General features: G+C 37.0%; 3 protein-coding genes across 3 annotated transcripts; 1 reads left to right on the top strand and 2 right to left on the bottom strand.

The window, feature by feature from the left end:
• The first annotated feature begins 1,308 nt into the window (after positions 1–1,308).
• On the top strand, positions 1,309–12,388 carry LOC135690443 (uncharacterized). The gene is made up of 8 exons (XM_065208005.2): positions 1,309–1,682; positions 3,072–3,301; positions 4,136–4,303; positions 5,612–6,002; positions 6,191–6,255; positions 6,991–7,142; positions 8,263–8,326; positions 9,725–12,388. The coding sequence occupies exons 1-8, from the start codon at positions 1,408–1,410 to the stop codon at positions 11,212–11,214; spliced, it is 2,835 nt and encodes a 944-aa protein (XP_065064077.2). The 5' UTR covers positions 1,309–1,407; the 3' UTR covers positions 11,215–12,388.
• Positions 12,389–13,284: 896 nt separating this feature from the next.
• On the bottom strand, positions 13,285–18,395 carry LOC148960647 (uncharacterized). The gene is made up of 2 exons (XM_089112398.1): positions 16,460–18,395; positions 13,285–14,167 (listed from the first exon to the last, which is right to left on the bottom strand). The coding sequence occupies exons 1-2, from the start codon at positions 16,746–16,748 to the stop codon at positions 14,025–14,027; spliced, it is 432 nt and encodes a 143-aa protein (XP_088968524.1). The 5' UTR covers positions 16,749–18,395; the 3' UTR covers positions 13,285–14,024.
• A 246-nt stretch (positions 18,396–18,641) lies between these two features.
• Positions 18,642–21,535, bottom strand: LOC135690445 (hepatocyte growth factor). Its single transcript, XM_065208008.2, has 3 exons — positions 21,041–21,535; positions 20,040–20,285; positions 18,642–18,927 (listed from the first exon to the last, which is right to left on the bottom strand). Exons 1-3 carry the CDS (start codon positions 21,432–21,434, stop codon positions 18,779–18,781), a joined length of 789 nt encoding a protein of 262 aa, XP_065064080.2. The 5' UTR covers positions 21,435–21,535; the 3' UTR covers positions 18,642–18,778.
• Between the last annotated feature and the right edge of the window lie 1,663 nt (positions 21,536–23,198).

The following is a 23,198-nucleotide window of genomic DNA, read 5'->3' as shown; positions in this document are numbered from 1 at the left end:
TGTTTACCTCTGAAATTTTTATGGACAATGGTAAAAAATTAAATTGCTTAAGTCTAACAGGGTTTGAAGATAATACGCTTCCAGGAATAGGGGGCGGGGGGGGGCAATGGCTCCTCTTGCCCTTTGATAAGAAAAGCATGGGGCTCGAAGTCCCCTTTCCATAACAGTGGCTATTGTAATTATCAAAATGACTCATATGAAATCCTGACTGTAGTGCCTTATTCACATGAAATATCTCAAAACTTTTAAAACAAAGTCCTATCAAAGCAGTTGGCCCATTTTCATAATGTCCACATAAAATAGAAATAACAAATGACAGTTTCAAAAGAGGAAGCTCAATCAAATACCCTTTTACTGGAGCCTACCCTGTCGCTTTGCCCCTTGATTGTTATGGAGCCCCTGTACACTTCAAATATTAATTTTATATTGTAACACAAAGAAGCAAATGGTGAATTATTTATCAAAAGGCAAAAATATGTCTCCAATTGATTTTAACTTTTTCCAAAGCTGTTAACGATTTTCAATCCAAGTTTTCACTGATTCTCCTTGATCAATGGCTATTTCGTAAATTGATAACAAAATGAAAGTAAAGTTATCTATTCATGCAGTATATATCAAAGTGTAGTCTTGTGTTTTTTATAATTGCGTACTGTGATAAAAAACAAATTTAATCAATTCTTTAAATGCAATTTTACAAATCATTAATGGATCAAACATTTAAAAAAGGATCGTAGAAAGAAAATAATTCTTGAAAAAACACCATTACTTGGGGCAATGTTAGCAAGAGGTATAATTCATATTTAACAAAGGATTCTCTTAAATTTTGTAAAGGGGTGGGGGAGGGGCAAGCTCCCAAAGAACAATATGATTTTCGAATAATTTGGACCAGGGACAGGAATTTAGAAGCGTGCATTTCGTTTGTACTTATCTTCCTGTCACTATTTCAAAAAGAACATTTCATACAGAAAAATGCGATATTAAAATTTTTCAGAGTCATTTGTTTTCAAAAGTAACCTGATTTGAAACTTTATCACTAGCAACAAGCAATTTAAATTGCTTTTTAAAAGCATCTGTCTTTGTGCTTAATTTTTTCAAAATGAAGGCAAATGTCAGCTGATACAGGAAGGTTTAAGGGATTCAGGTGTTTATAGTGAAGTTTTTGTTAATCGTTAACCTTTTAATATCTATTTTAACTTGTCTAATGTTGTACTTATTCGATACAATTTTCTACATTTAAAAGTTCATATGTTTTATGGAAACAACAAATATGTGGAGGAGGCTCGCAGCACAGTAGCCTCGAGTCAGATGACATTTGTTGCACGTTGCCTAACACGAAATGGCTGATGGAAGTTAGGGCGCTTTGACCTGACTGTTCAATTACTGGACTAATTAAATTGGAATAAAGCCATGAATAACCAGCAAAAACTGTTAATTTTAGCAGCTATTGCAGGTGTCAGTGCTGTTGGCCTACTGATTCTGCTGAACAGAAGGCGGAATGCGGAAGACTTTGATGATGATGGCGGTCAAGAACTTAGAGAGTTCCCCGACCTTACTGCTGGTGAAAACACAGCGAGCGCTTCAGATACGGTTTTACAGTTGAATGTCCCCCATTATTGTGTTGGCTCGATAATTGGCAAAGGTGGTGAGAATATCAGGCAGTTGAAAAAGGAAACAGGGGCCAGGTGTGTATCGAAATAATTTATATTAGGCCGAAATCCAGATTTGTGAAAAACCGGCCTAAGTAGGCTTTTCAAGCCCTCTCTTGCATTGCGATCCGCGATCTAATCCTATTTTCATAAACTTATGTCCGAAAAAAATGTGAATGTTCTGTTTCCTCTACGGAATTTGTTTTGATTATTTCATAAGGGATGTGTTAATATGTTTGCGTTCTAAATTGCATTTAGAGACCTGATGATAAATAGGTAATTATCCTTTTGTTTTGTTAGGTTACGGCTGCAAAGCCGCACCCACATTATCGGCCTCTAATCTAACTTTAGAGAACTTTGGTACTGACTCTTAAAAATTGTATTATAATTTTATAAAGATAGATAGTGTTCTGTTTTGTCAAACAAAATCTCACAAGATAGTGCAATTTGTGATTTGTTTACAAATAAACCTGATTTTAACCGCAAAATGTTTTTTTCTGTAAATGAAGGAAAGGCGATTGTAGCAGGTATCTCAACTTTTATATATACCGTAAATCCTCGAAATAGCCCCCTAGGGGCTTATTTATTTCTTATATTTTTGGATGGGGGCTTATTCAAGAGGGGAGCTTATACGAGGGGGGGGGGGCTTATAAAATTATTGAAAAATTAAAATTAATAAAATTTATAAAATTATAAAATTAATAAAAAGACATTATTAAAAGACCTTGTTTATTTTAGTAGGAATTTCTTTATGAGCATTTAATCAATTACTACCAAAAGTACAACCTCAGATGGCAAAAACCGTCAAAGTGAGGGGTCCAATTCGAGAATATAGGTTATCAGTGGGGGCTTATATCAAGGGGGACTTATTGACAGTTTGTAGTTTTATAGTGGGGGCTTATTCGAGAGGAGGGCTTTTTCGAGGGGGGGGGGGGGCGATTCGAGGATTTACGGTATAAGGAATGAAATCTAGAGTGTAAGGAATAAGCAGAATTGAAGAATATTTGCATAAACATGTTTTATGTTTTAATAGGGCTAAAATTTTTTCATGTTTTAAAATAATATCAAAAGTGACTCAAGTATTAAGCTAACAATTCTTTCCAAATTCTCAAATTTTGACTCTCCCTTTAGTCCCCAGACCTTCGCACTGATGCCTCTTCTTATTCAAAGTGTCCAGTTGGATTTGCAAAAAGGGCCACCTTTTTTTAGTCTAAAAACCTAACGAAGTTCAACCTTCTAGGCTCTTTTTATGCAATCTTTCAACCTCAGCTTCGGTCTTAATCTTGATATTCTCTTAGGTATAAACATGAAAGACTGTTTAATCATCACAATTGTTCCAAGGACAGCTTCTATGATTGTTCCAAGACAATATAGTTCTATATTGTCTTGAAGTTATTGCTGATGATTTTCTTTAAATAATTTTAGACTTGACTTTGAAAGAGAACCTGAAGAAAGTAACCAAGGTGAGAAGAAGGACAGAATTTTGGAAATAAGAGGTGAAAGGGAGAAAGTCCACAATGCAGAAGCAAGAATCAAGAAGATCATTGCCGAAACACCCCCAATTGTGAGTGAAGAAGTTTCAGTTCCGCAAGCTGCTGTTGGAAGGATAATTGGAAGAATGGGTCAGACTATAAGAGAGCTCTCTAGAGCATCAGGTAGGAAACTTAACTTTACTTAAGCTACTATTAATTTGTCTCTGTTAATTGTTGTTTGTTCTCTGTGCATTGTGGTGTTCTAAATTTTTATCAACTTTTGCTCTAAGCATTCCATTGGCCAAGCAGCCTGATGCCGTGGCCTTTCCTTTATTTGCAAAAATAATGATGCTTCTGTTTGATTGTGGTGTGCACTTTGCCAATGCTATTTAGTGGCAACATCAAACAGCCAAAAGGCAACAAGAAAAGAAACTAGGCCAGACCCATCTCTCTATGCATCAGGGTCAGAACAAGTATCCTATACAACAGAGTAGCTTCACTAGACTTGTTAAAGAGTCATCTATTATCAGTTTGCTAAGATAATAAATCTTCTTAGAAAAAGTTCATTAAGAAGCTTAAAAATACTATATATATCTATCATACTATTTTTTGGAGAATATAACTTTAATAGCCCATAACAGCCAAGTCTGTTTAGACTAGATCACAAATTTAGGAAGACCAGGCCACAAAAATTTATTGAGACAAGACTAAAATCTTATTGAGGCTAGACTCTACTCGATTATTTTACCTATTGAGAGAGCTCCTCCTTTAAGTAATTCTTGCCATGAAATTTATCCTGTTGTTCAGTATTTGTATTGTATAAATTTTCTGTAATATTGTCTTTTTCTTGCAGTTTAGTTATTTGTTAGTATGTTCTGTATAAATTGTATGTAGTGGGATTTTAACTATATGAACTTAACTGACTAAGACTGAACTGAAGCTAACTGAGCCTTGAATGTTTGCATCTGTTTGTCAGGGTAAGCAATACATTTTGTGACATTTTTCTTTTTTATCCAGGAGCCAGAATAGTTATTCCAAGAACAGAGGATAGTTCAGCTAATGGAACACAGAAGATCATGGTTACTGGAACATCTCAGCAAATTGAATATGCCAAAGGGCTGATTGAAGAAAAAGTAGAGGAAGATAAGGTTTCGAGGAGGACTAGAGGGCAAGAATATGTGACAGGTTGGTAACTTGGGTGATTAAGTTAAGTTATTGATTAATTCCGCACAGGATGTACTACATGCAAATTTTTGTATAGATTCCCCAAGGCTCAATTTTCCAAAAAAGGACAACATGCTAAGCCTTGATGAAAAATTGGAAGAAAAATTAGATTGATAATTTACTCTTCTGTTAACAATCAAGAGTTTTTATCTCTAAATAACTCCATCATTTATATACCGCATTTCCTCTAATGAATGCCGCCCTCTGATAAACTCCCCCCTCTATTGAGCGCCGCACCCTCAGCCAACCATTTGTAAAAAAACACTGCCCTCTGATAAACACCGCCCTTGAAAAGCGGTGTTCATTAGAAAACATACCACTATTCGAAACCTATGAAAGTTTTTATGTCATAGAGACAAGGCCTCTGACGGAGGCAAGGGTATTGACATTCCATGACATTTCGATAATGTGAAAATATCTTTTGTAAACTTTCAAAAATTGTTCACACAACCTTTATTACGTGTTTTGGGAAAAAAACATTGTCTAAAGTCTATTTTTTCTTTTTTCATCGCATTTTTCATTTGAAAAACTTTTCATTTTGTATTGAACGCTGCCCTGTGATAAACAGCACCCTTTATTGAATGCTGCATCCAAAATCTAGAGTTTGTGATAAACGCCGCGGATTTCTTTAGAGGGAATACGATATGTGTTTTCCCTTTCATAACTGTTTTACTTTCTCTATCATGCGAAACCTCCCTTTCTTGGCTTTCCTGTGCGCATGCTTCCTAATAGAATGTGGGCTGTGAGCAGACCTCTCTGAAAGAAAAAAGGAAGGGGGCAAAAAGACCCCTTGTTGTTTGGGTGCGTGGGCTATTTAGCCCTTGCAAAATTGGTTGTTTATCGATTCATATTTAAGTATAAGTCAAAATACATCTTACCTTGCTTACTTGTGAACATTCTTTATCTTTAGGGTGTATTGCTACGTCTTAAAATGACAAAAGAGATATCTGGAATTTTTTTCACAATTGCAAAGTTTTGTTTAGGAACACAGGGTGAGCAATCTTTGTGGTATAATTATGGCTGCTCAATATCATAAGTTCCCAGTTGGCACTGATTCCTAAATCCCCCCTCCCCAAAATGTTTAAAAACATGTAAACATTTAATGAAACATAGATATAAGTATTAAGTTTTTTAAGTAAAGCATTTAATATAATCATCATCAGGTACCATCTTCTACCATGACCCTCCAACTATCCCAAAATCTGAGTCTTGGTTTGTTGTCATGATCATAGATAAAACTTAATATAATAATTCTGTTTATATTTTCAGGCAAAAGGGGAAGGTCACCATCTCCAGCCTTTAGGCCTAAACTTTCAACCATCCAACTGCCAAAAACTGAAGGCTTTTTCCCACTGTTTGTGTCAGCATTCGATGTCCCTGGTCATTTTTATATCCAACTTGTGACAAAAGAAAGTTCTAAACTGGACGACCTCACCAAGGAAATCACAGATTTCTTTTGGAATCGAAATACCTCCGAAGGTCAAAGGTGTTTGGATAAAGTGTGCGTTGGAGATATGGTCTGTGCCCCTTTTGAGTACGACAACCTTTGGTACAGGGCGACTGTTGTAGAAGTTGATGAGCAAGCAAAACGTGCCACTCTGTATTACATTGATTATGGAGACACTGGGGAGGTGGCGTTTGGTGATCTAAAAAGGCCAAAGTAAGTATTTGCCAAAGTACCCATTTAACTTTCTTTGTGTGAATGAAGAAAAGGCCACTGTAGCAGGCTGCTTGACGGGCTTCAAGGATTTCTTGCAGCGAAAAGTCGATAAAAATGTAGCAAATATGAAACACCGCAATACGCCGAGAATAAACAGCCTACTTCATTTCTTAAACACTTTTTTGCAGGCCTGAACACCTCGAACTTGAGGCCCAAGCTATTGAATGTCTTTTGGCTAATGTAGAACCCAAAGGTAAGCTGGTAGTTCTAAATACTTTTTCGTTTGCAAACCATTCTACAGAATTTTACCACTTATTTTCCAAATATTTTAAGAATATTATTTGTATAAGACTTAGATGTTAAACCATCCCGATCAATCTTTAGTAACTTTTGCCAGAACTAACTGTCTCTAAATCGTTGTTCTTTTTTCTAGTCTTCTCTGGAAATACCCCATGTTTTGATGAGCTTTATACTTCTCTATGTTTTGATGAGATTTATACTACCCTACCCTATCTCCTCTGTTCTATCCTATCTATGCTATCCTATCTTTTCTGTTCCCTACGTACCCTGTTTAAGCAAAAGAAAGTAGTCATATTTTGCCAGTTGCCTCTGGGTTGGTTTCATGCTTCCTTATTTCATTACGCACAACCTGTTATTTCAGAAAGCTTTCCGGTTTCATTTAAAATTTTCCGGTTTGATAAATTGCATACCAGTTTTGAAAAATACATCCAACGAGCCTGGTTTTTAATAAATCAACCCGGATTATGTGATAAAATTATTCCAGCTTTTAAGAATTATTACTAAGACCTGGTTTTCTAAAAATCTTGCTTTAAAGGCTGCTCTAAAACATGTTTCCCGGGTTTTTTATTATTCCCTGTTCGATAAACTACATCTAAGCCTTAAATTTTTATACCGGTTTCGTAAAAAATTGTATCCCGGTTTATTTGATGTTTCCCGGTTTGATAACATACATCCCGGTATGTTTTAGATGGTAAATGGACTGAGGAATCGATCGATAGATTTGAAGATCTCAGTTACTGCGCAAAATGGACACAGCTGATGGGTCGCGTGGTTGGCGCAGATGGGACAGACGGGGGTCGATTGCCATGCTTGGAGTTGGTGGATACAAATCTCGCCGAGGTTGGAAAAATTTACGACTTTTTGCTTTAATGCAATTATTTATTTTGTGATTTTTCGAGAGTTTAGGACAATATTCAAGGAAGGGATGTTCAAGTGCATAAACATGAACATTAATCTTTTTAATCAATTTGAAGACTTTCTTATAAGTAAATTTGTTTTAAACTTGTCTCATCATTTGGGACGTGTTAGTTTTCTATCTTTGATAGACCTGATATTTCAAAAATTCGGCCTATTCTAGTTGAAATGCTCCTTATTTTTGCCTTTGATTAAGTCTTGAGATATACATGACTCAAGGTCTTCAACGTGCATCAGTATTGACAATTAAGTCTTCAGCTTAAAAAATTAGAAATGTGTACACAATATTTGCTTACAATCTTTTGGTGTTACAAAACTTGAAAGTGGCTTTGAAAAAAGCAAACATTTAGTAAACTAAAGCTTTTCGTCTGACACTCTTCTGAGTATGAAACGTCAGAACATAGACCGAAAACTCTACGCTAGGAAATATATATACCAAGTTGTGGATCGAAATAGGCCAATAAGAAAATGCGAGCACATGACTGCGTTGCTTATGAAAATTATTATTAACTGGTTTGTTAAATTATTGTATTAAACTATTTGGTGTATAGAACAGGACGGTTCTAAGTTGAAACTAAGAGATACATACCACAATATGATCACTGTTATATATTTTTATAAATGGCTTTAAAATAAGCAAACATTTTATAACATATTGGCTAAAAGCTTTTTCGTCTGACACTCCTCAAGGCATAAAACGTCAGAATAAGGTTCCGGAAGAACACGATGAAAAATATATACCCAGTTGTGGATCAAAATAGGCCAATGAGAAAAATGCAAGCACAAGACCGGTATAGTTGACCAATCAGTGCCGCGAGCCTAAAGAAAATTACCACTGGAGTCCAAGAGAGAAACAAAAAACGAAATTTTTCTGTCTACACAATGGCGATTTTTCGTATAAGTTAAAATGACATCTTCTGGATAGCCGTTGTCCAGAAAGATCGTTTGAGTTTTTCCAAGTTGTGGATCGAAATACCCAGCTGTACCGCCAAAAAACTGTTCACATTTTAATGTATTCTTATCAACTTTATTTTTCATTTTCAAGGATGTCAACATTGGTGAGCAACTGATCAAAGAAGGTTTTGCTGTGAAGAGCGATTCTCCTCAAGGTGCAAACAAATTTACTTTTAAAAATAAATTTTACTCTCAACATTTGAATTTGCAGTAAAAAAAATTTCTGAATAATGGCAAATACTGGCACATACTGGTTCATACTGGCACAGCTATGGTTGGTACCTCAAACCCCTTTTGAAAATCGTGGATACATCAGATTACAGAATTTCCCCGTTAATCTCATACTTTTCTCCTAAAGCATCCTTTTGGCAAGCTACTCTCCTATAACCCACCTTTTAAACAAACTTGAATCCATCTCCCACCTTTCTTAGCCTCTCCCCCCAATTCACCTCAGCTCAGTTTCTTATTTTAAATTTCCAGAACATACAGTATCTTGGTAAAAGAGTTATTACATATTCAATGAATTTTGTAATTCGTGTTTGTTATTAAAAAAAATAAAATATTCAAAAAATTTAAAAAAAAAATAAAAAAACTTCAAAAAAATTCAAAAAATAGAAAAATTCAAAGATATTAAAAAAGATTTAAAAAATTTAAAAAAAAATCAAAAAACTCCAAATAAATTCATAAACCTTCAAAAATTTTTATCAAAATTGAAAAAAAAAAATTAAAAAAAATTAAAAAAAAACGAAACGAAATTCAAAAAATTAAAAAAAAATGAAACGAAATTCAAAAACTTTCAAAAGAAGTTAAAAAAATTCAAAAGTATAATTATATTTAATATTTAATAAATAACAATTGAATAGGATTTTGTCATGAAGGAGAATTCCTTAAGAGTGAGCTCTCTCGGTAGATAAACTTATCGAAGAGAAAACACCCCTTTCCTGCTTACGGTTTTGCTAAAGGCCTTCGGGCTTCCTCTTAAATTAAACATTGCAACTTTGCAACAATCAATTGAAGAAAGAAATGAATTGAATGAAGAGCATGGCGGTGAATAGTTTTTAGTGGAAATTCGCCAAGCCCATCACAGCTAGGCGCGCTGTTCTTATTGTCTCCCCTCCCCTCCTCCTTATTGTCTACTCTTGACTACTCTAAGGTGGGCGTTAAATAGTTTAAATCGTTTCCTGTTTTGTAAAGAGCCCACGTACCTTATTCAAACCCACTGTTGCATCGACGAAAACGTTGGACTAAAATTTCGAGTTTCAAGATGACCTTCCAGTTACTTTCAACAATACTATCGCACCCGCTGCTTATTTACCCCCGTCTATTCCTAACCTAACATAGAAAGGCCAAAAGTCACTCGTGTTACTTTCAATCATTTCAATCACTTTCAGCAATACTTACGCTTCCAATAGAGTCGACTCACTGCTTATTAACCCCCCTGTTTATTCCCAACCTTAACATGGATAACCATTGTAAACCTGTGTTACTTTCTATATTACTAACCAGTAACCGCGTCAAATAAAGTTATCCATTTAATCCTTTGTTCTAACCAGCCAGCCAGGGATCGCAGCTTACAGCAATAACTGAGGGAGTCATCAGCGAGAACTCGAACAATAACTCACCGGATGTGACGTCAGCGACAAAGTTCTTACCGGAAGTGACCGAAGTATTGAGTGGTGTGAGTAGTATCGGAGCTGATAAGGTAAAGAATTCTAGTATCATAACTGAGGATATTTCTTATGACAATGTTGTGTTGGATGAAAGTGCATTGAGCACAGAATTCCCCCCTGATAGTGAAATTTCTACATATAATGAAGACACAGTTGAGTTGTTTACAGACGGGGGTGACAATCATTTGAACCGCAATTCACTTACGTCACTCTCTAGTGTCTCTACTGAAGACACCGTCATACATGTTGTTGATAAATATGGAGTCGAGATCCCTGTTGGGGAGGAGGGCAGTCATGATTTGGGTCAGGAGAAAACTCAGGGTGAGGTTGAAACAGAGTACAAAAAGTCACATGGCCACGATGACAGGCCAATGAAACAAGCTGTTGTGTTACCAAATTTGGCTAATGCTGTAAATGTTGTTGGTTCAGAGACTAAGGTCAAGGAAAGTGAAGGTCAAAGGTCAGGAGAATCAGGTCAGGGTTCAAAAGTGTTAAGCTCTTCAGATGCCACTTTTGCAAAGACGACAAAAGATGATGCAGAAAACAAAGATTTGATTCAAGGAAGCCAATCAGAAGAAGACAATTTGCAGGTGGAAGGTCAAGATTCAAAGGACAGTGGTGTTGACCTTGAGATTGCCTCACTAGATTCAAATTCGCAAAGGGCAGTTAATGACGAGGTCACCCGTTGGATGGAAAGATCATTGGAGGGCAGTACCCAACTTGAGACAATTTCAGAGGATTTACCATTGAAAGAGGCAGTCAAATCGAATTTGCAGTCAACAGAACTTGAGTCAAGCACAAAATCGAAGGATGGCAAGCCATACAGATTCCTGGATAGCATGGAGATGGCAAAAGAGAATCCCATCATCCTCTCTGATGACGAAGACTCGATGTCCTATTTCAGTGCGAGATCAGAACTGACTATTGCTGACACAGACACTGATACAATGAGTTACAAAAGTGCTCCTGACACACCAACAAATAACAGCGAGTTTGAATTCCCAAGCAGAGGTGACTCGATTATTGATTATGACGTCATCACCACACCTGTTGGATCTGATGATGAGAGTTTGATTCCGGATATTGACGCAACCCCCGTCGCTAGAACATCTTCGCCCAAAGTTACAATAACAAGCAGGACGCCGAAATATCAAATTCGTGTTATTGACGAGTCAATGGACAAGAATCAGAGTCCAAAGACTGTCTCGTCATCAATGGATAATGTCACGCCGGTTGATGCAAGCACTCTCAGCTCCAGTCCTCAGAGAATTGGTAATTTGAGTGCTAGCATGCCACAGTTTGGAGGACTGAAAACCAGCCAGTCTCGTTTTGGTGGGTCAGGAAGTTTACAAGGTAAAGAGACCTCGATCTGAAAATTGACTAAATGTAGTTTAGAATTAATGTTTTGATGAATGTTTTCAAGTTTCACGTTGATTTGCAAAGCTTTCTCTAGAATTTCGAACTTATATCCGGTTCTTGGATTCCAGGAAATCAATCTTTTTCTTGGAACAGAAAAGCTTTATTGATGTGGGTGAAACTTTCGTCTATAATATTTTGAAGAGAAATACTTAGCGAAAGCCTTGCTAATTTATGCTTGGATAGTAATTTATGCCACGTAATTTATGTCAATTAATTTATGCCATGTAATTTATGCTTGGGATTGTATTTTATGCATAATTGTGGACAAAATGGTGTGAATGACATTGTCAAGTTTTAGAATGTTTTACTTTGAGGTGTACGATTTTAGTTCTCTGTTTCAGTAACTAGCTAATTATTCTTTAACGGGCTAGTTTTAGAATTTTTTACAATTTCCTTGTAATAATTTATTGAACATGTTACTTCACGCACAATGTGACGTCACTACCACGCCCTACCGCGCCCAATCTCGAGTCACCTGTGAACACTGTTAAATGCTCTTGTTTGAGCTCTAATTATCACCTAGAACCTTCCCATAACTCTTCCTGCCATTGTTAATTTCTTTCTTCTTTGCAAATAAACCTCTTGTAAACAGAGTCCCAAAATAATACCGAGCTTACGAGTGCAACGGGTTTCAGTGTTTAGGAGGCAGTAAGATTTTTGTTTCTTATGATCGAAATAAATGACAATTTGAAGTCAGCAATGTCCGCCCTTTACAATATCTTGTCTACCCCCAATGTTACCTTGGAAGCCCCCAGCATTATCCTCTTTCTTCCAAATGATATAGTGCTTCTCCCTGACCCCCCCCCCCCCCGATAAACCCCCTAAGTGTTGCCCCGCTTATCACTACTAGCTGCAAAGGCCAGCACCAACCGCCCCCCCCCCCCTAAAATGTTCCCATATAACTCCTCTACACCTCTACGTATCGTTTACTTAGAATTCAATTGTCAATCAATTGCTAGATAGAAGTCATTAGTTTCCAGAGTTTTTTGATGCAATTTTCGATTTGTTATTTCCGGCATCCATACTTTATCACAACATGTATTTTAGATTCATTTTAATCCTTGTTTTAAGTTTGGTTTCAATTCTATGAAGATTTCATTGTTTTGTTTGAATGGATGTTAAAGCTAATATTTTGGCTATTTCCTTCGCCAGCTCTTTTAACCTACTTGACTCCTTTCTCTTGCCCTCTTCATTGTTGTCTCATCTTCGTTACCCACTTTAAGTTACCCCATTTCTCTTGCCTCTTCTTTCCTGACCTCTTACTCGTTTCTTGAAAATCACAGGGGCGTCGCCTGATACCCTTCTGCAAATTTTGTTGGCTTTGCCCCTGAATAATCGCCTCTTCTTTCTTAATAGTCTAATCTTTTTAGGCAAGACTTTTTAATGCTCTTAGATGTGGGATGTGACGGCTGTGAAGGTTACGGGGTGGGGTGAATTTAGATTCCTGCCATGATTAAACTGAAATTTAAATGAAAGTCTTCAGCATGGCGAGAAAACCTAAGGCCACTTGTCTTTAATCATCTCTTCTCAGGGGGCTACAATCCATACAGAAAGTTGGAACACGAAAATTGTCAAGTTGAAAATTGTCAACAGGCAAACAGGCACCAAAACATGGAATGAGATTCCAAGAAACATCAGAATGAGCCCCACAATTTCCATTTTTAACAGAAACTTGAAAGGATTCCTACAAAGTTAATAAATTCCCTAAACAAAACACGATCCCTAGGTAGAACAGCAACACCTTTATTTATATATATTAAAGAAGTAATTGTAATAGAAGTAGTTTATTTTATTTGTATTATAGCTGATAGGGAATTCGTGTGTAAAGATTTTTGAAATGAAAATGAAAGGCAATGAAAGGGGTCTTTAGGCAAGCCCGTTGCTATTGGTGGAATGTGGGGTGTGCCCCCCCCCCCCCCTTGAAAAAATTTCATAGTGAAATCGAGAAGTTTATTGCCATCTAGGGGTTCCTAGTCTGAAAATTGTCACCTGTTCTTTCAATTTTCATTCACAAAGTATTTTGCGTCTCTGGTACCCAGGGTCGAATTAAGTTATAGCGAAAGTACATCGAAAGTTTACAAAGGTTGAATATCTGTTTGATGAATGTTTATGTCTGTTTCTTGGGTGAATCAGAAAGTTGACTGTAGAAAGTTGCTGTCCCCTATTGTGCTCAAATTTTTGTGATCACATGCCGCTGGTGTATTTTAAAGCAATATTTTTATGTTGTTTGTACCGAGACTAGAAATATATTGATGGTATTGCAAGATTTGGTTTAGAAATCATTTTCCGAATGAAAAAACATTTGAAAATTGTCTATATTGATCAATCATTATACCACTCTCGTGTTATACGAAATTAGTTTTGACGTTATGTCGAGAAGCCAGCAAACCAATGCGGTTAACTTATGTTTACTATTTAAAAACTTTAAGATGCTTAATACATACTTTAATTGGGTGTTATATTTAGGGCACCCACTTATGATAAAAGTCAACGTAAGTCGTGCTGCAATATCTATAAAATAGACTGGGTCGTTTCTCACATTGTTCTGAATATGATAGATTAAACGGTGCCCTTTCAAAAAGGTAAAAGTGAATTTTTGAATATGGTATGGGTGCATCAACCTTTCTTAGTTTCAAAAGAGATTCTGATAAATTTTTAATCTTTGTATACGTTGTATGAGCTTTAACCCGTCAAAATATATTATGACAATTGTATATTCAATTCATCCTAAGGTTAATGACACCATAACGGTATACATTTGTACTTAATTGTTTGTGATAAAGTGGAACACTGCCAAGGGTATACCAAGAATGTATGGGAGAGAAACAGGCTTTTTGCTGAATGCCATGTTGCTAAAGGAGCAGTTGCCGTGATGTGCGTTGCAGTTTTCGGTAAAACAACATTTTCCTAAAAAATAAACAGAGTATATATTATATCAATAAAGTAGTCAACGAAAATTTTATTTAATCGGTTATTTTAGGGGAAGGCCAATGTGGCCTTACATGGAGCCCTTGTGGCAACGCCCTGACAAGGGAAAGGAGAGGGGGGAGGGGTTCAAAAAGATGGAGGACAGATAAAGTGTGATAATTTTATAGGTTATAGGAGAAGATTGATATGACAAAAGGTTGATTAAGTGATAAGAAGATTAGGCATGCCTAGATTCGTTGATAAATAAACTGGCATACGCAACTCGGTTTGTCGAGAACAGAGTCAATAGAAAGAAGCCCAGGAAGGCCTCTTGTGTCCCCATATTCATTCTGTTGAGAATGGAACCGGAGATATACTGCCATAGATAAGAAAAACCATTCATCTTTCGTTTGGTTGTCTAATCACCTTTAAATAATTATCACGAAGTGTGCTTGCAACGAGAAGTCTGACATAGCGAATGTCTGATTTAAAAGGAGTAAGACTTTTGACTTTAACCTCCGTGACAAATTTTTCCAGCTGCCTATAAAAATTATAAGTTTGTATAATAATTTTTGAAAGGGTGAATCGTTGATAAAGCAGTATCTTGTTGTCAAGGTGTGTATCAAAAGAGTCAACCTGTTTAAGGAAGGATGAGAGACAAGTTTCAGACAAGACAAGAGACATAAAGTAGGTCAGTTTCATGTTCCCGGTTTGGCATTTCAAAATCAAAGTTCCGGCCTAGGTCTGGCCAATTTCTACGTCTGAATGTCATCCCGGATTTCTACGTGACCAATTTGAATATCTGGCCATTTTCTACAGAAGTGACACGATTCCTGTTAATCAAAAGATTGGGTTTGGAATGCAAAGATTTGGATGGAAACTTTTTTATCCAAAAGGTTGAACATTTGTCCACTCGGATTATCAAATGTGCCTATTGGCGCATCTGGTGAAGCAATTAAAAAGCATTGGTTTTCCCTTTCGTTTGTAGTATCAACTGCTGCATCATTTGCAAAATGGCACCAATAAACAGAGTTGAACATTTTCCTATGTTCATTCACGGGAGAAAAACCTAACTGCTTGTATTCTTCGGATTTTAAGGACTGAATGAATGTATAAAAGCAAAGATTGAACAGGAGAGGGCTTAGACAATCCCCTTGAAGAACGCCACGTTTGACAGGGATGAAGGAAAAAACAAAATTACTGGAAATGTAAGACGTTCAAAACATTGAAAGAATCTTTAGAGCAGAAGTTGCATTTTAGGAAGTACGCTAATACTTGGAATATCAGATTACGGTGAACTTCACCAAATGTACAATATTAATGAAAATAAAAATCATGATAATAATAACCATTCAAAATCATCAATGATCTGTTATTCATAATTACTGATCATCGTCATTAATTGCCGTTAATTCAAGTTATTATTTCACACCATTAGAAGTTAAGAAAGCGGTTTCAAATTCAGTTTATATTCAATCAAATCAAGCAAATAAAACCACCTGTCAAGGCATCTTTTAATTAAAACAAATGCGGCAGTGATTTTCCCGCGTAGCTGTTCAAACAAAAATTATCAATAAAAAGAATTGGAACCGAATTTTGTCGGATTGAATAAATACCGGTTGTGATTCTTTGATGTATAGATAGATGCCTGTAGCACCGCTGCCTAAGAACGGCAGGTCACAAGTCACAATGTTGGAGTTAACGCTACTGAAGAAATTAAAGTTACCGTTTACTGGTTTGTCATAAAGCGCTTTTTGCCATACAGGCAGAGCTTAACACGTTGTTGGCGTGTAGAAACAAGGCTGTTATGACGCTTGATGCGACCAGGCAACTGTTCTGGTCACAGAACATGGGTCACAGGTCATGGGCCAAATAAAACTTGTGTCATAGGTGAAAGGTTATAGGACACGGTTTACTTTTCACGCCTAATGGGCATGCGTGGCCATTTACACGATGTCTTTCACACTCAAGATTATCGGGGAAAACGCCTCTTTTTTATGTTTCAAGTAAATTTTTATTTGGCGCAACGGCTGCACTGCCCTACCTTTATCCTCCAGTCTCATACATTATCAAATGGTTTTGATATTTTAAAAGAAAAGAAGTTTCTCGTAGAAGAAAGCTCAAAAATATATTGCAAGATGTAAGTATTGAAGACTGTTGCTCATTCTAGGGGCTGGGAACCCCATTAACCCCCCCCCCCCCTGAGGTCCTAAATCGAAACACTTCTAATTATTAACATACGATTAGTTAATTCTATCGTGCAAAAGTTTGAAAAGCAATTAAGAAATTCACCTTCTCTTCCTTCAATCATTGTTGTGAAGCCATTTCTAGTCATGCTGCATTTTGCTCTGTCTAGGCATCCCCAAATATAATTCATTACAAGTCCATCTTCTGTTGGATCGCATGCATAAAAGCAAGCAGTGTTATTGGATGCCCCTGCGGTGCAATTCTGCGAATCCACGTAATCAACTAAAAGGGCTTCCGTGACTCCAACACGACATTGCAAGCAAACTACGCTGTTGATAAAGGAACTTAAAAAAATCAAAGCAGAAAGATATAGCGTTGCTTGTTTGGCACCCATGTTGATACTCTCCGTCCCCGATTACATGCAATAGCTTAAATCAAGGTATCTTTTCACGACCTGCATGCAATTCTTTACGTGGATGAGGCGGTTTTTGGCCGCTTACGAGGCTGTTTTCGGCCCCCTTTACGAGGCTCGCCATCTGCCAACGGCCTCAGTGCAGCTGAAGCTTGGCAATAAAATACCAAATTGATGAAGTCATAAAATCTTTTTAGAATTTTGAATTGTGACCGTATGTCCTAAAAGGACAATATAAATGCCTCAAAATGTGCAAATTCGCAAAATTCGAAGATCGCATACATATCATACTGAAGCACTTTTTGTTAAAAATTTTCAGAGTATAAACGTTTGATGGTGACCGAAAGTAAGCAAAATTGAGAAAATTTTATATCGATCGTGGGGATTAAAAAGAACTTTTCGTCCGATGCTATCCTTTAAAGAGGCTATTGTAGAGAGAGAAAGGGTTCAGGTCATTTTTTAAGAATTTTCCACTGGTGGGGCATTTGAGAAAAGGGCATATAGATAAAGGAAGAATTTACAGATAAACAGGCTTTCGAAAATAGACTTTGTGAATTAGAAAAGGAATCACATATAGAAGCAGCAGCTCCAGGGAAAAGTGAATTGAGATTTGAAACCTGTTCAATGAAGATTTCATCCACAAATATCTCAAATAAAGTAAAAAGTAAAAAAGTCACCGAATCATAAGGGCACTTAAACGATGGGGCAAACATATTCCACTGGTGGGGCAATGAAAGGGGCTGGTGGGGAATTTCCCCACTACTCTATATGTTAAAAAATGCCCTGAAAGGGAGTGAGAAAAGGTGATGCGGCGGCTGGATACAATTTTATCACGTCAAGAGATTCGCTTCCGTTCTGATGCCGTATTTAGATGTGGGAAGTATATTTTTATCCCTCGTGTTTTTAGTTCTAGGCCAACAGGGCAATAATGTCCTTGGATTTTACAAAATTTCGTTGTACTTAGTTTTATTACGATTTCATAGTTTCTTTATTTTTTTGCTTCGAGCACTGAAGTTTCTTATTTTTTTCTGACTGTACAGTACTCGTTTCTTATAGCCAGTTTCTTATAAAAAATGAATGCAATAGAGAAATTTACCTGGTCTTGTACAGGAAACCGATGCTTTCTGCTTGTAAAAACGAAAGCACTCCATTTGGAAATTCGTTTGCAGCACTCACTTTCATGCAATCACGCGTGTTTATGTCTATGTATGTTATGCGCTGATTCGCAGGTCACGAGCTAATTTCTATTCACTAATTCACGCATCGAAAATACGCCGATCACGCAATCACGCCAAAATACCTGGTAGCCCCCCCCCCCCCCCCCTATGATATCTCTGATTTATTCGAAATTTCCCACGATCTCTTCCCTTGATCTTATTTTGTTCTTGATCCCAAATTTATTAATTTTGGCAAAAACTTTTACTTCCAATAAATAAGAGTCCAGTTAATTGTATACATGCAATGAACAAATAGTTATATTATTTTAATTTTCTTCTAAATTTGTCTGAAAGAGGTTGATCAAAAATTGGTCGAAAACTTGTGGAATATATTTTTTAAAACTTTGTTTAATACTTGTCTTAAAATTTTGACGAAATTTATCCAAAATTTTGTCCGGGATTTTTGTCTGAAATTTTGCAAGAATTTGATAATTTACGTCAGAAATATTTATGCTCATAATTTGTGGCCCAGATTCCCTCGATGTTAATCGATTTTTATGAAAACTTTATTGTTTCTCAGCTTTCACAAGAAGACGGGACAAAATAATAATAATAATCAATTTGAAGACAATTTATGATAAATTTTGCAGATTGAAATATTACATACGATATGTCTGATAAATTCTGTTTGCTAAGAAACACGAAGAAAATAGAACAATTCAGGTGCTCGTTAAAGAATAAATTATAGCCAGTAAAATAAATTCTTTTGTGTTTAATTCAAATCATTAAAGATAGATCATGTTTTAAATGCTTTATCTTAAAATATGACAAAAAATTGAACTGAGGAGTAAGTTTCTAGTACTTTGGGATTTTCCAATCGTCCAACGGGGCAACGGGGTTTCCTTTAACAACTTGTTCCATGTTTCCAGAACTTTCGTTGTATTTATAGTCGACGCAGCCTTGTGTCGCACTGGCTTCTGGGTAATAATCGCAGTAGAATTGAACTGAAAAGAAATCGACATTTTTTTGTAATTGTGACCTTGAAGTGTTTCGCTAGCTAGGCAATGTTGGATATTAAATGTTATGCTCCAAAGAATAATATGAAAGGCAAGGTCTAATTCTGCATTTGATAAAATGTATTCCCGACCAAAGGGGTGTTCTCCCCTCGTTAGTTTACCAGCTTTTTGGGGAGTCCCTCCTAAAATTTCTAGTTTGTGCAAGCAAGTCAGAACTTTTGGCATGTATTCTAAATTACATTTACTCACACTGTTTAATATCTATTATTATTCAATAAATTATTGGTACGTTGACACTTTGAGGATAAATGCCGGATAAAAGCCGAAACTAAGCCAGCAAGTTACAGGTTTGGATCGAAAGCATATGCGTCACAAGAACCAATCAAACGCGTCTTTCTTCCTCTCACGTGACTTTCGATCCACTCCTGGATATAATTTTTCTGCTTACTTTTGGTCTTTATCCGACGTAATACCGTGAATTAGATTGCGGTATACGAATTTGATTTGGCGTTCTTTAAGTGCTTCTAATGCCGCTACTAGGCTGCTTTCGGTTCATTTAGGATCGAATTCCTAGAGTTGTGTGGGAAGAAGAGTCACCTAGATAATTCGGGGTCGAATAGGTAATTTCTTACAGTTCCAAAATCTCGATGTATTGGTACTTCGTGCAAAAGAAGGAGCTAAAGACTGACAGGGGACAAAAATCTCTTTAACAATGGGACGTGGGGAAATGTAAAATTGCCACTGCATTCGTAATGGATAATTTCTAATCGTGATAGTTTACAGTTACACAGAGGTGTGAACGACAACATGTGACAATCCGTGGCACTCTATGGAACAAAAGGGTCCTTTTTTGGCCCCTCAAGTTGAAAACTCATATTTCACCCAAAAGGTTCATTGTGACAATATGTGACAATCCGTGGCACTCTATGGAACAAAAGGGTCCTTTTTTGGCCCCTCAATTTAAAAACTCATATTTCACCCAAAGGGTTCATTGTGACAATATGTGACAATCCCTGGCACTCTATGGAACAAAAAGGTTCCTTTTTGGCCCCTCAAGCTAAAATCATATTTAGTAGAAAGAGTTATTTGTACATCCGTACCTTTGCAGGTTGGCACATCGCAATATTCCCATCTCTTGCTGGTTGTAGTGTAGCACCAAGGTCCATTTGGCTCGCCATCAGGGTTTCGGCAATAGTTTCCAGTCAAATCGTCGTTGGGGTGGCTTTCAGCAGTTTTTGTGTGTCTATGTGGGGTTCGAGCAGCCCAAGCTTGGCATGATTTCCCAGACGATGTCTTGCTGACTGTGCCACGATAATCTCCGCCTTTCTTCGTCATCTTACATTCACCTGTAAACACAAAATTTCTCTTTTACGGCGAAGCATTCCAATGTACTATCACTAAAGGCTCGTGCGCAGCCGGCATGGTTAGCGGTAGTTTTCTTACGCGAGGAGAAATTAACTGTGTTTTGTATTTTCATGCGGTATGATATTTGGCATGCAGTATGACATTTGGCACGCAGTATGATATTAGGCACGCAGTATGATATTAGGCATGCAGTATGATATTTGGCATGCAGTATGATATTTAGCCGGTTTTTAAAATAAAGTCGAATAGCATGCCGGTTGTGCAAAAGCCTTTAAAGTAGCAAACCATAAGTCACCTAAGTTCATGGCGTGTTCAATTTCGAATGTGACAATTCATAGACGCTCGAGCACGTACTAAGGCGGGGGAGGATGGGTATTAACAAATCGAGTACTTTAACGGTAGTTTTTCCAACATTACGGCTCCGGCGTGCCTGCAATCGATTGCTTCGCATTATGCCCTGGGGTTAACTCGGGGAGGTGGGACATCTACCTTTTGTCTCTTTTTGTCTGCACAGGTATGCCCATTCAGGTGACCATGCCACCATTATCCTAGGGCAGGTCAAAGACCTTTTTTGGCAGAAACACTGATGTCATTATCCTCCAAATTGAACTTATCCCCGTCTTCGTAGCAAATATAATACGATACAAATGTGAAACAATAATAATATGAAACAGAGTAATCTCAATTTGAGCTGCACTATCGATGAATTTTAAGATCATTAAAAAGAAACATCTACCTTTAGACAAAAGCTTGGCCATTGCAGCATTGAAGTTTCCGCATTGCTCCTCTGTTCGGGTGCACAAGGAGCGACAGGGGGGTAGGGCCCCGTAGCGCTTTGACAATGCTGGCGCATACGTAGCACATGTGTATGGCTTAGTGAAATCTGAGCAACCGGTTGCATGCATGATTTTAAGCGCTTTGTAGAGGTAGTCTTGTGCAACGGCTGACTGGTTCGTTTGTTTCATGAAATTGACCCGGGATGTCAAGCTGTAGCCGAGTGATTTGCAGAACTCTAGTTCGAGTGGGACAGGTTCTTTCAGCATTTCCAACAGCCTGCTTCGAACTGGTGTAGCGTCAATGAAGGCAGAGCCGATTGCAACTAAAAAGAAAAACGCGGTTAAAAATTTCATTTTTGCAAACTTGCCCTGTTTCTTCAACCACTGATTCTTGCCCCTTTAGGAGTGTGACTTTCCTGCATGAAACCGTTCACCGAACCGAACAACGGCGTTGCAACCGGCACTCGTATTTAAAGCCTGATCTTTCCGGGGGGTCAAGCAATCTTTTGTGTGTGATTCCCCCTGAGTTATATCAAAGAGCATGCGCAATGGTGATTTAGCTCAATGCTCGTGCTCTGTCATTTTAACTTTAACTGTAAGGACGGGGGATATTTATGTGTCAATGCGAGGGGATTGGAAACTAGTCACATGTATCAAGGAAATTGCAAGGAACGTGAGAAGGAATGAGTTGTGCCAAAGTATTCGCAGAAATTGTTATATAACCAGAAAACTAACAATCCTCCGGGGTTAATTGAAAAACGACAGTCCTTCAATGCTATAGATTTTGTTCATTCATTAGCCCCCCTCCAAAAAAGCCAAAAAGCAGCATTGTTTTATGCATCGATGTCAAATGAGTGATCAAAGGCCAGATTGCATCAGAGCTCCCAGAAATACAACACATTGCAATGCATTCACCAATTTCGTAGAAGCCTTATGACCTTGTTAACTGCAAGCAGTCGAGCTAAATCCAGGCCCTTGGGCAAAATCGCTCAATGCAAGCAAACAGAAATTGCTCAATGCAAGCAAACAGAAATTGCTCAATGCAAGCAATTTTGACATGCAAATTAAGCCCTTTAATGGGCGAATTTTGCTTGGGATCCACTAAATTCGTAATCAGTATGGTCGAAATACCCAAAATCAACTGGATCCCAGCTTCTACTAAAAAATGCCCCTTGTTTTATAATTTCTTGGAATTGGAACCATTCTTGGAAAGAAAGATTCCAGTAAATATGTGAAACGCCATATTAAATTTCGTTTGCTTTCTCCTATCATCATGTTATATAATCATTATTTTCCAGACATAACCTTTCCTTGAATTTGATCCTGCAAAAAAGAAAGCTTTCAACAAACATACATTTTGTCAATACAAGGAAGGAAAGAAAGATTCAAATAAATATGTGAAACTCCATATTAAATTTCGTTTGCTTTCTCCTATCATCATGTTATATAATCATTATATTCCAGACATAACCTTTCCTTAAATTTGATCCTGCAAAAAAGAAAGCTTTCAACAACATACATTTTGTCAATTCAAGGAAGGAAAGAAAGATTCCAATAAATATGTGAAACTCCATAATAAATTTCGTTTGCTTTCTCCTATCATCATGTTATATAATCATTCTATTCCAGACATGACCTTTCCTTAAATTTGATCCTGCAAAAAAGAAAGCTTTCAACAAACATACATTTTGTCAAAACAAGGAAGGAAAGAAAGATTCCAATAAATATGTGAAACTCCATATTAAATTTCGTTTGCTTTCTCCTATCATCATGTTATATAATCATTCTATTCCAGACATAACCTTTCCTTGAATTTGATCCTGCAAGAAAGAAAGCTTTCAACAACATACATTTTGTCAATTCAAGGAAGGAAAGAAAGATTCCAGTAAATATGTGAAACGCCATTTTAAATTTCGTTTGCTTCCTCCTATCATCATGATATATAATCATTATATTCCAGACATGACCTTTCCTTGTATTTGATCCTGCAAAGAAAGAATAAAGCTTTCAACAACATACAGCATGTCAATACAAGGAAGGAAAGAAAGATTTCAGTAAATCTGTGTAATTCAAACTTTTCTTGAGGATTACAAATGTACAATTTACAGAGCTTAGAAT

The sequence above is a fragment of the Rhopilema esculentum genome, chromosome 1 (genome assembly GCF_057945365.1).
Source record: "Rhopilema esculentum isolate cy_ngs chromosome 1, ASM5794536v1, whole genome shotgun sequence".
Taxonomy (NCBI): domain Eukaryota; kingdom Metazoa; phylum Cnidaria; class Scyphozoa; order Rhizostomeae; family Rhizostomatidae; genus Rhopilema; species Rhopilema esculentum.
Note: the sequence above shows the minus strand (reverse complement) of the source record. Positions and strands in the feature narration are given on the sequence as shown.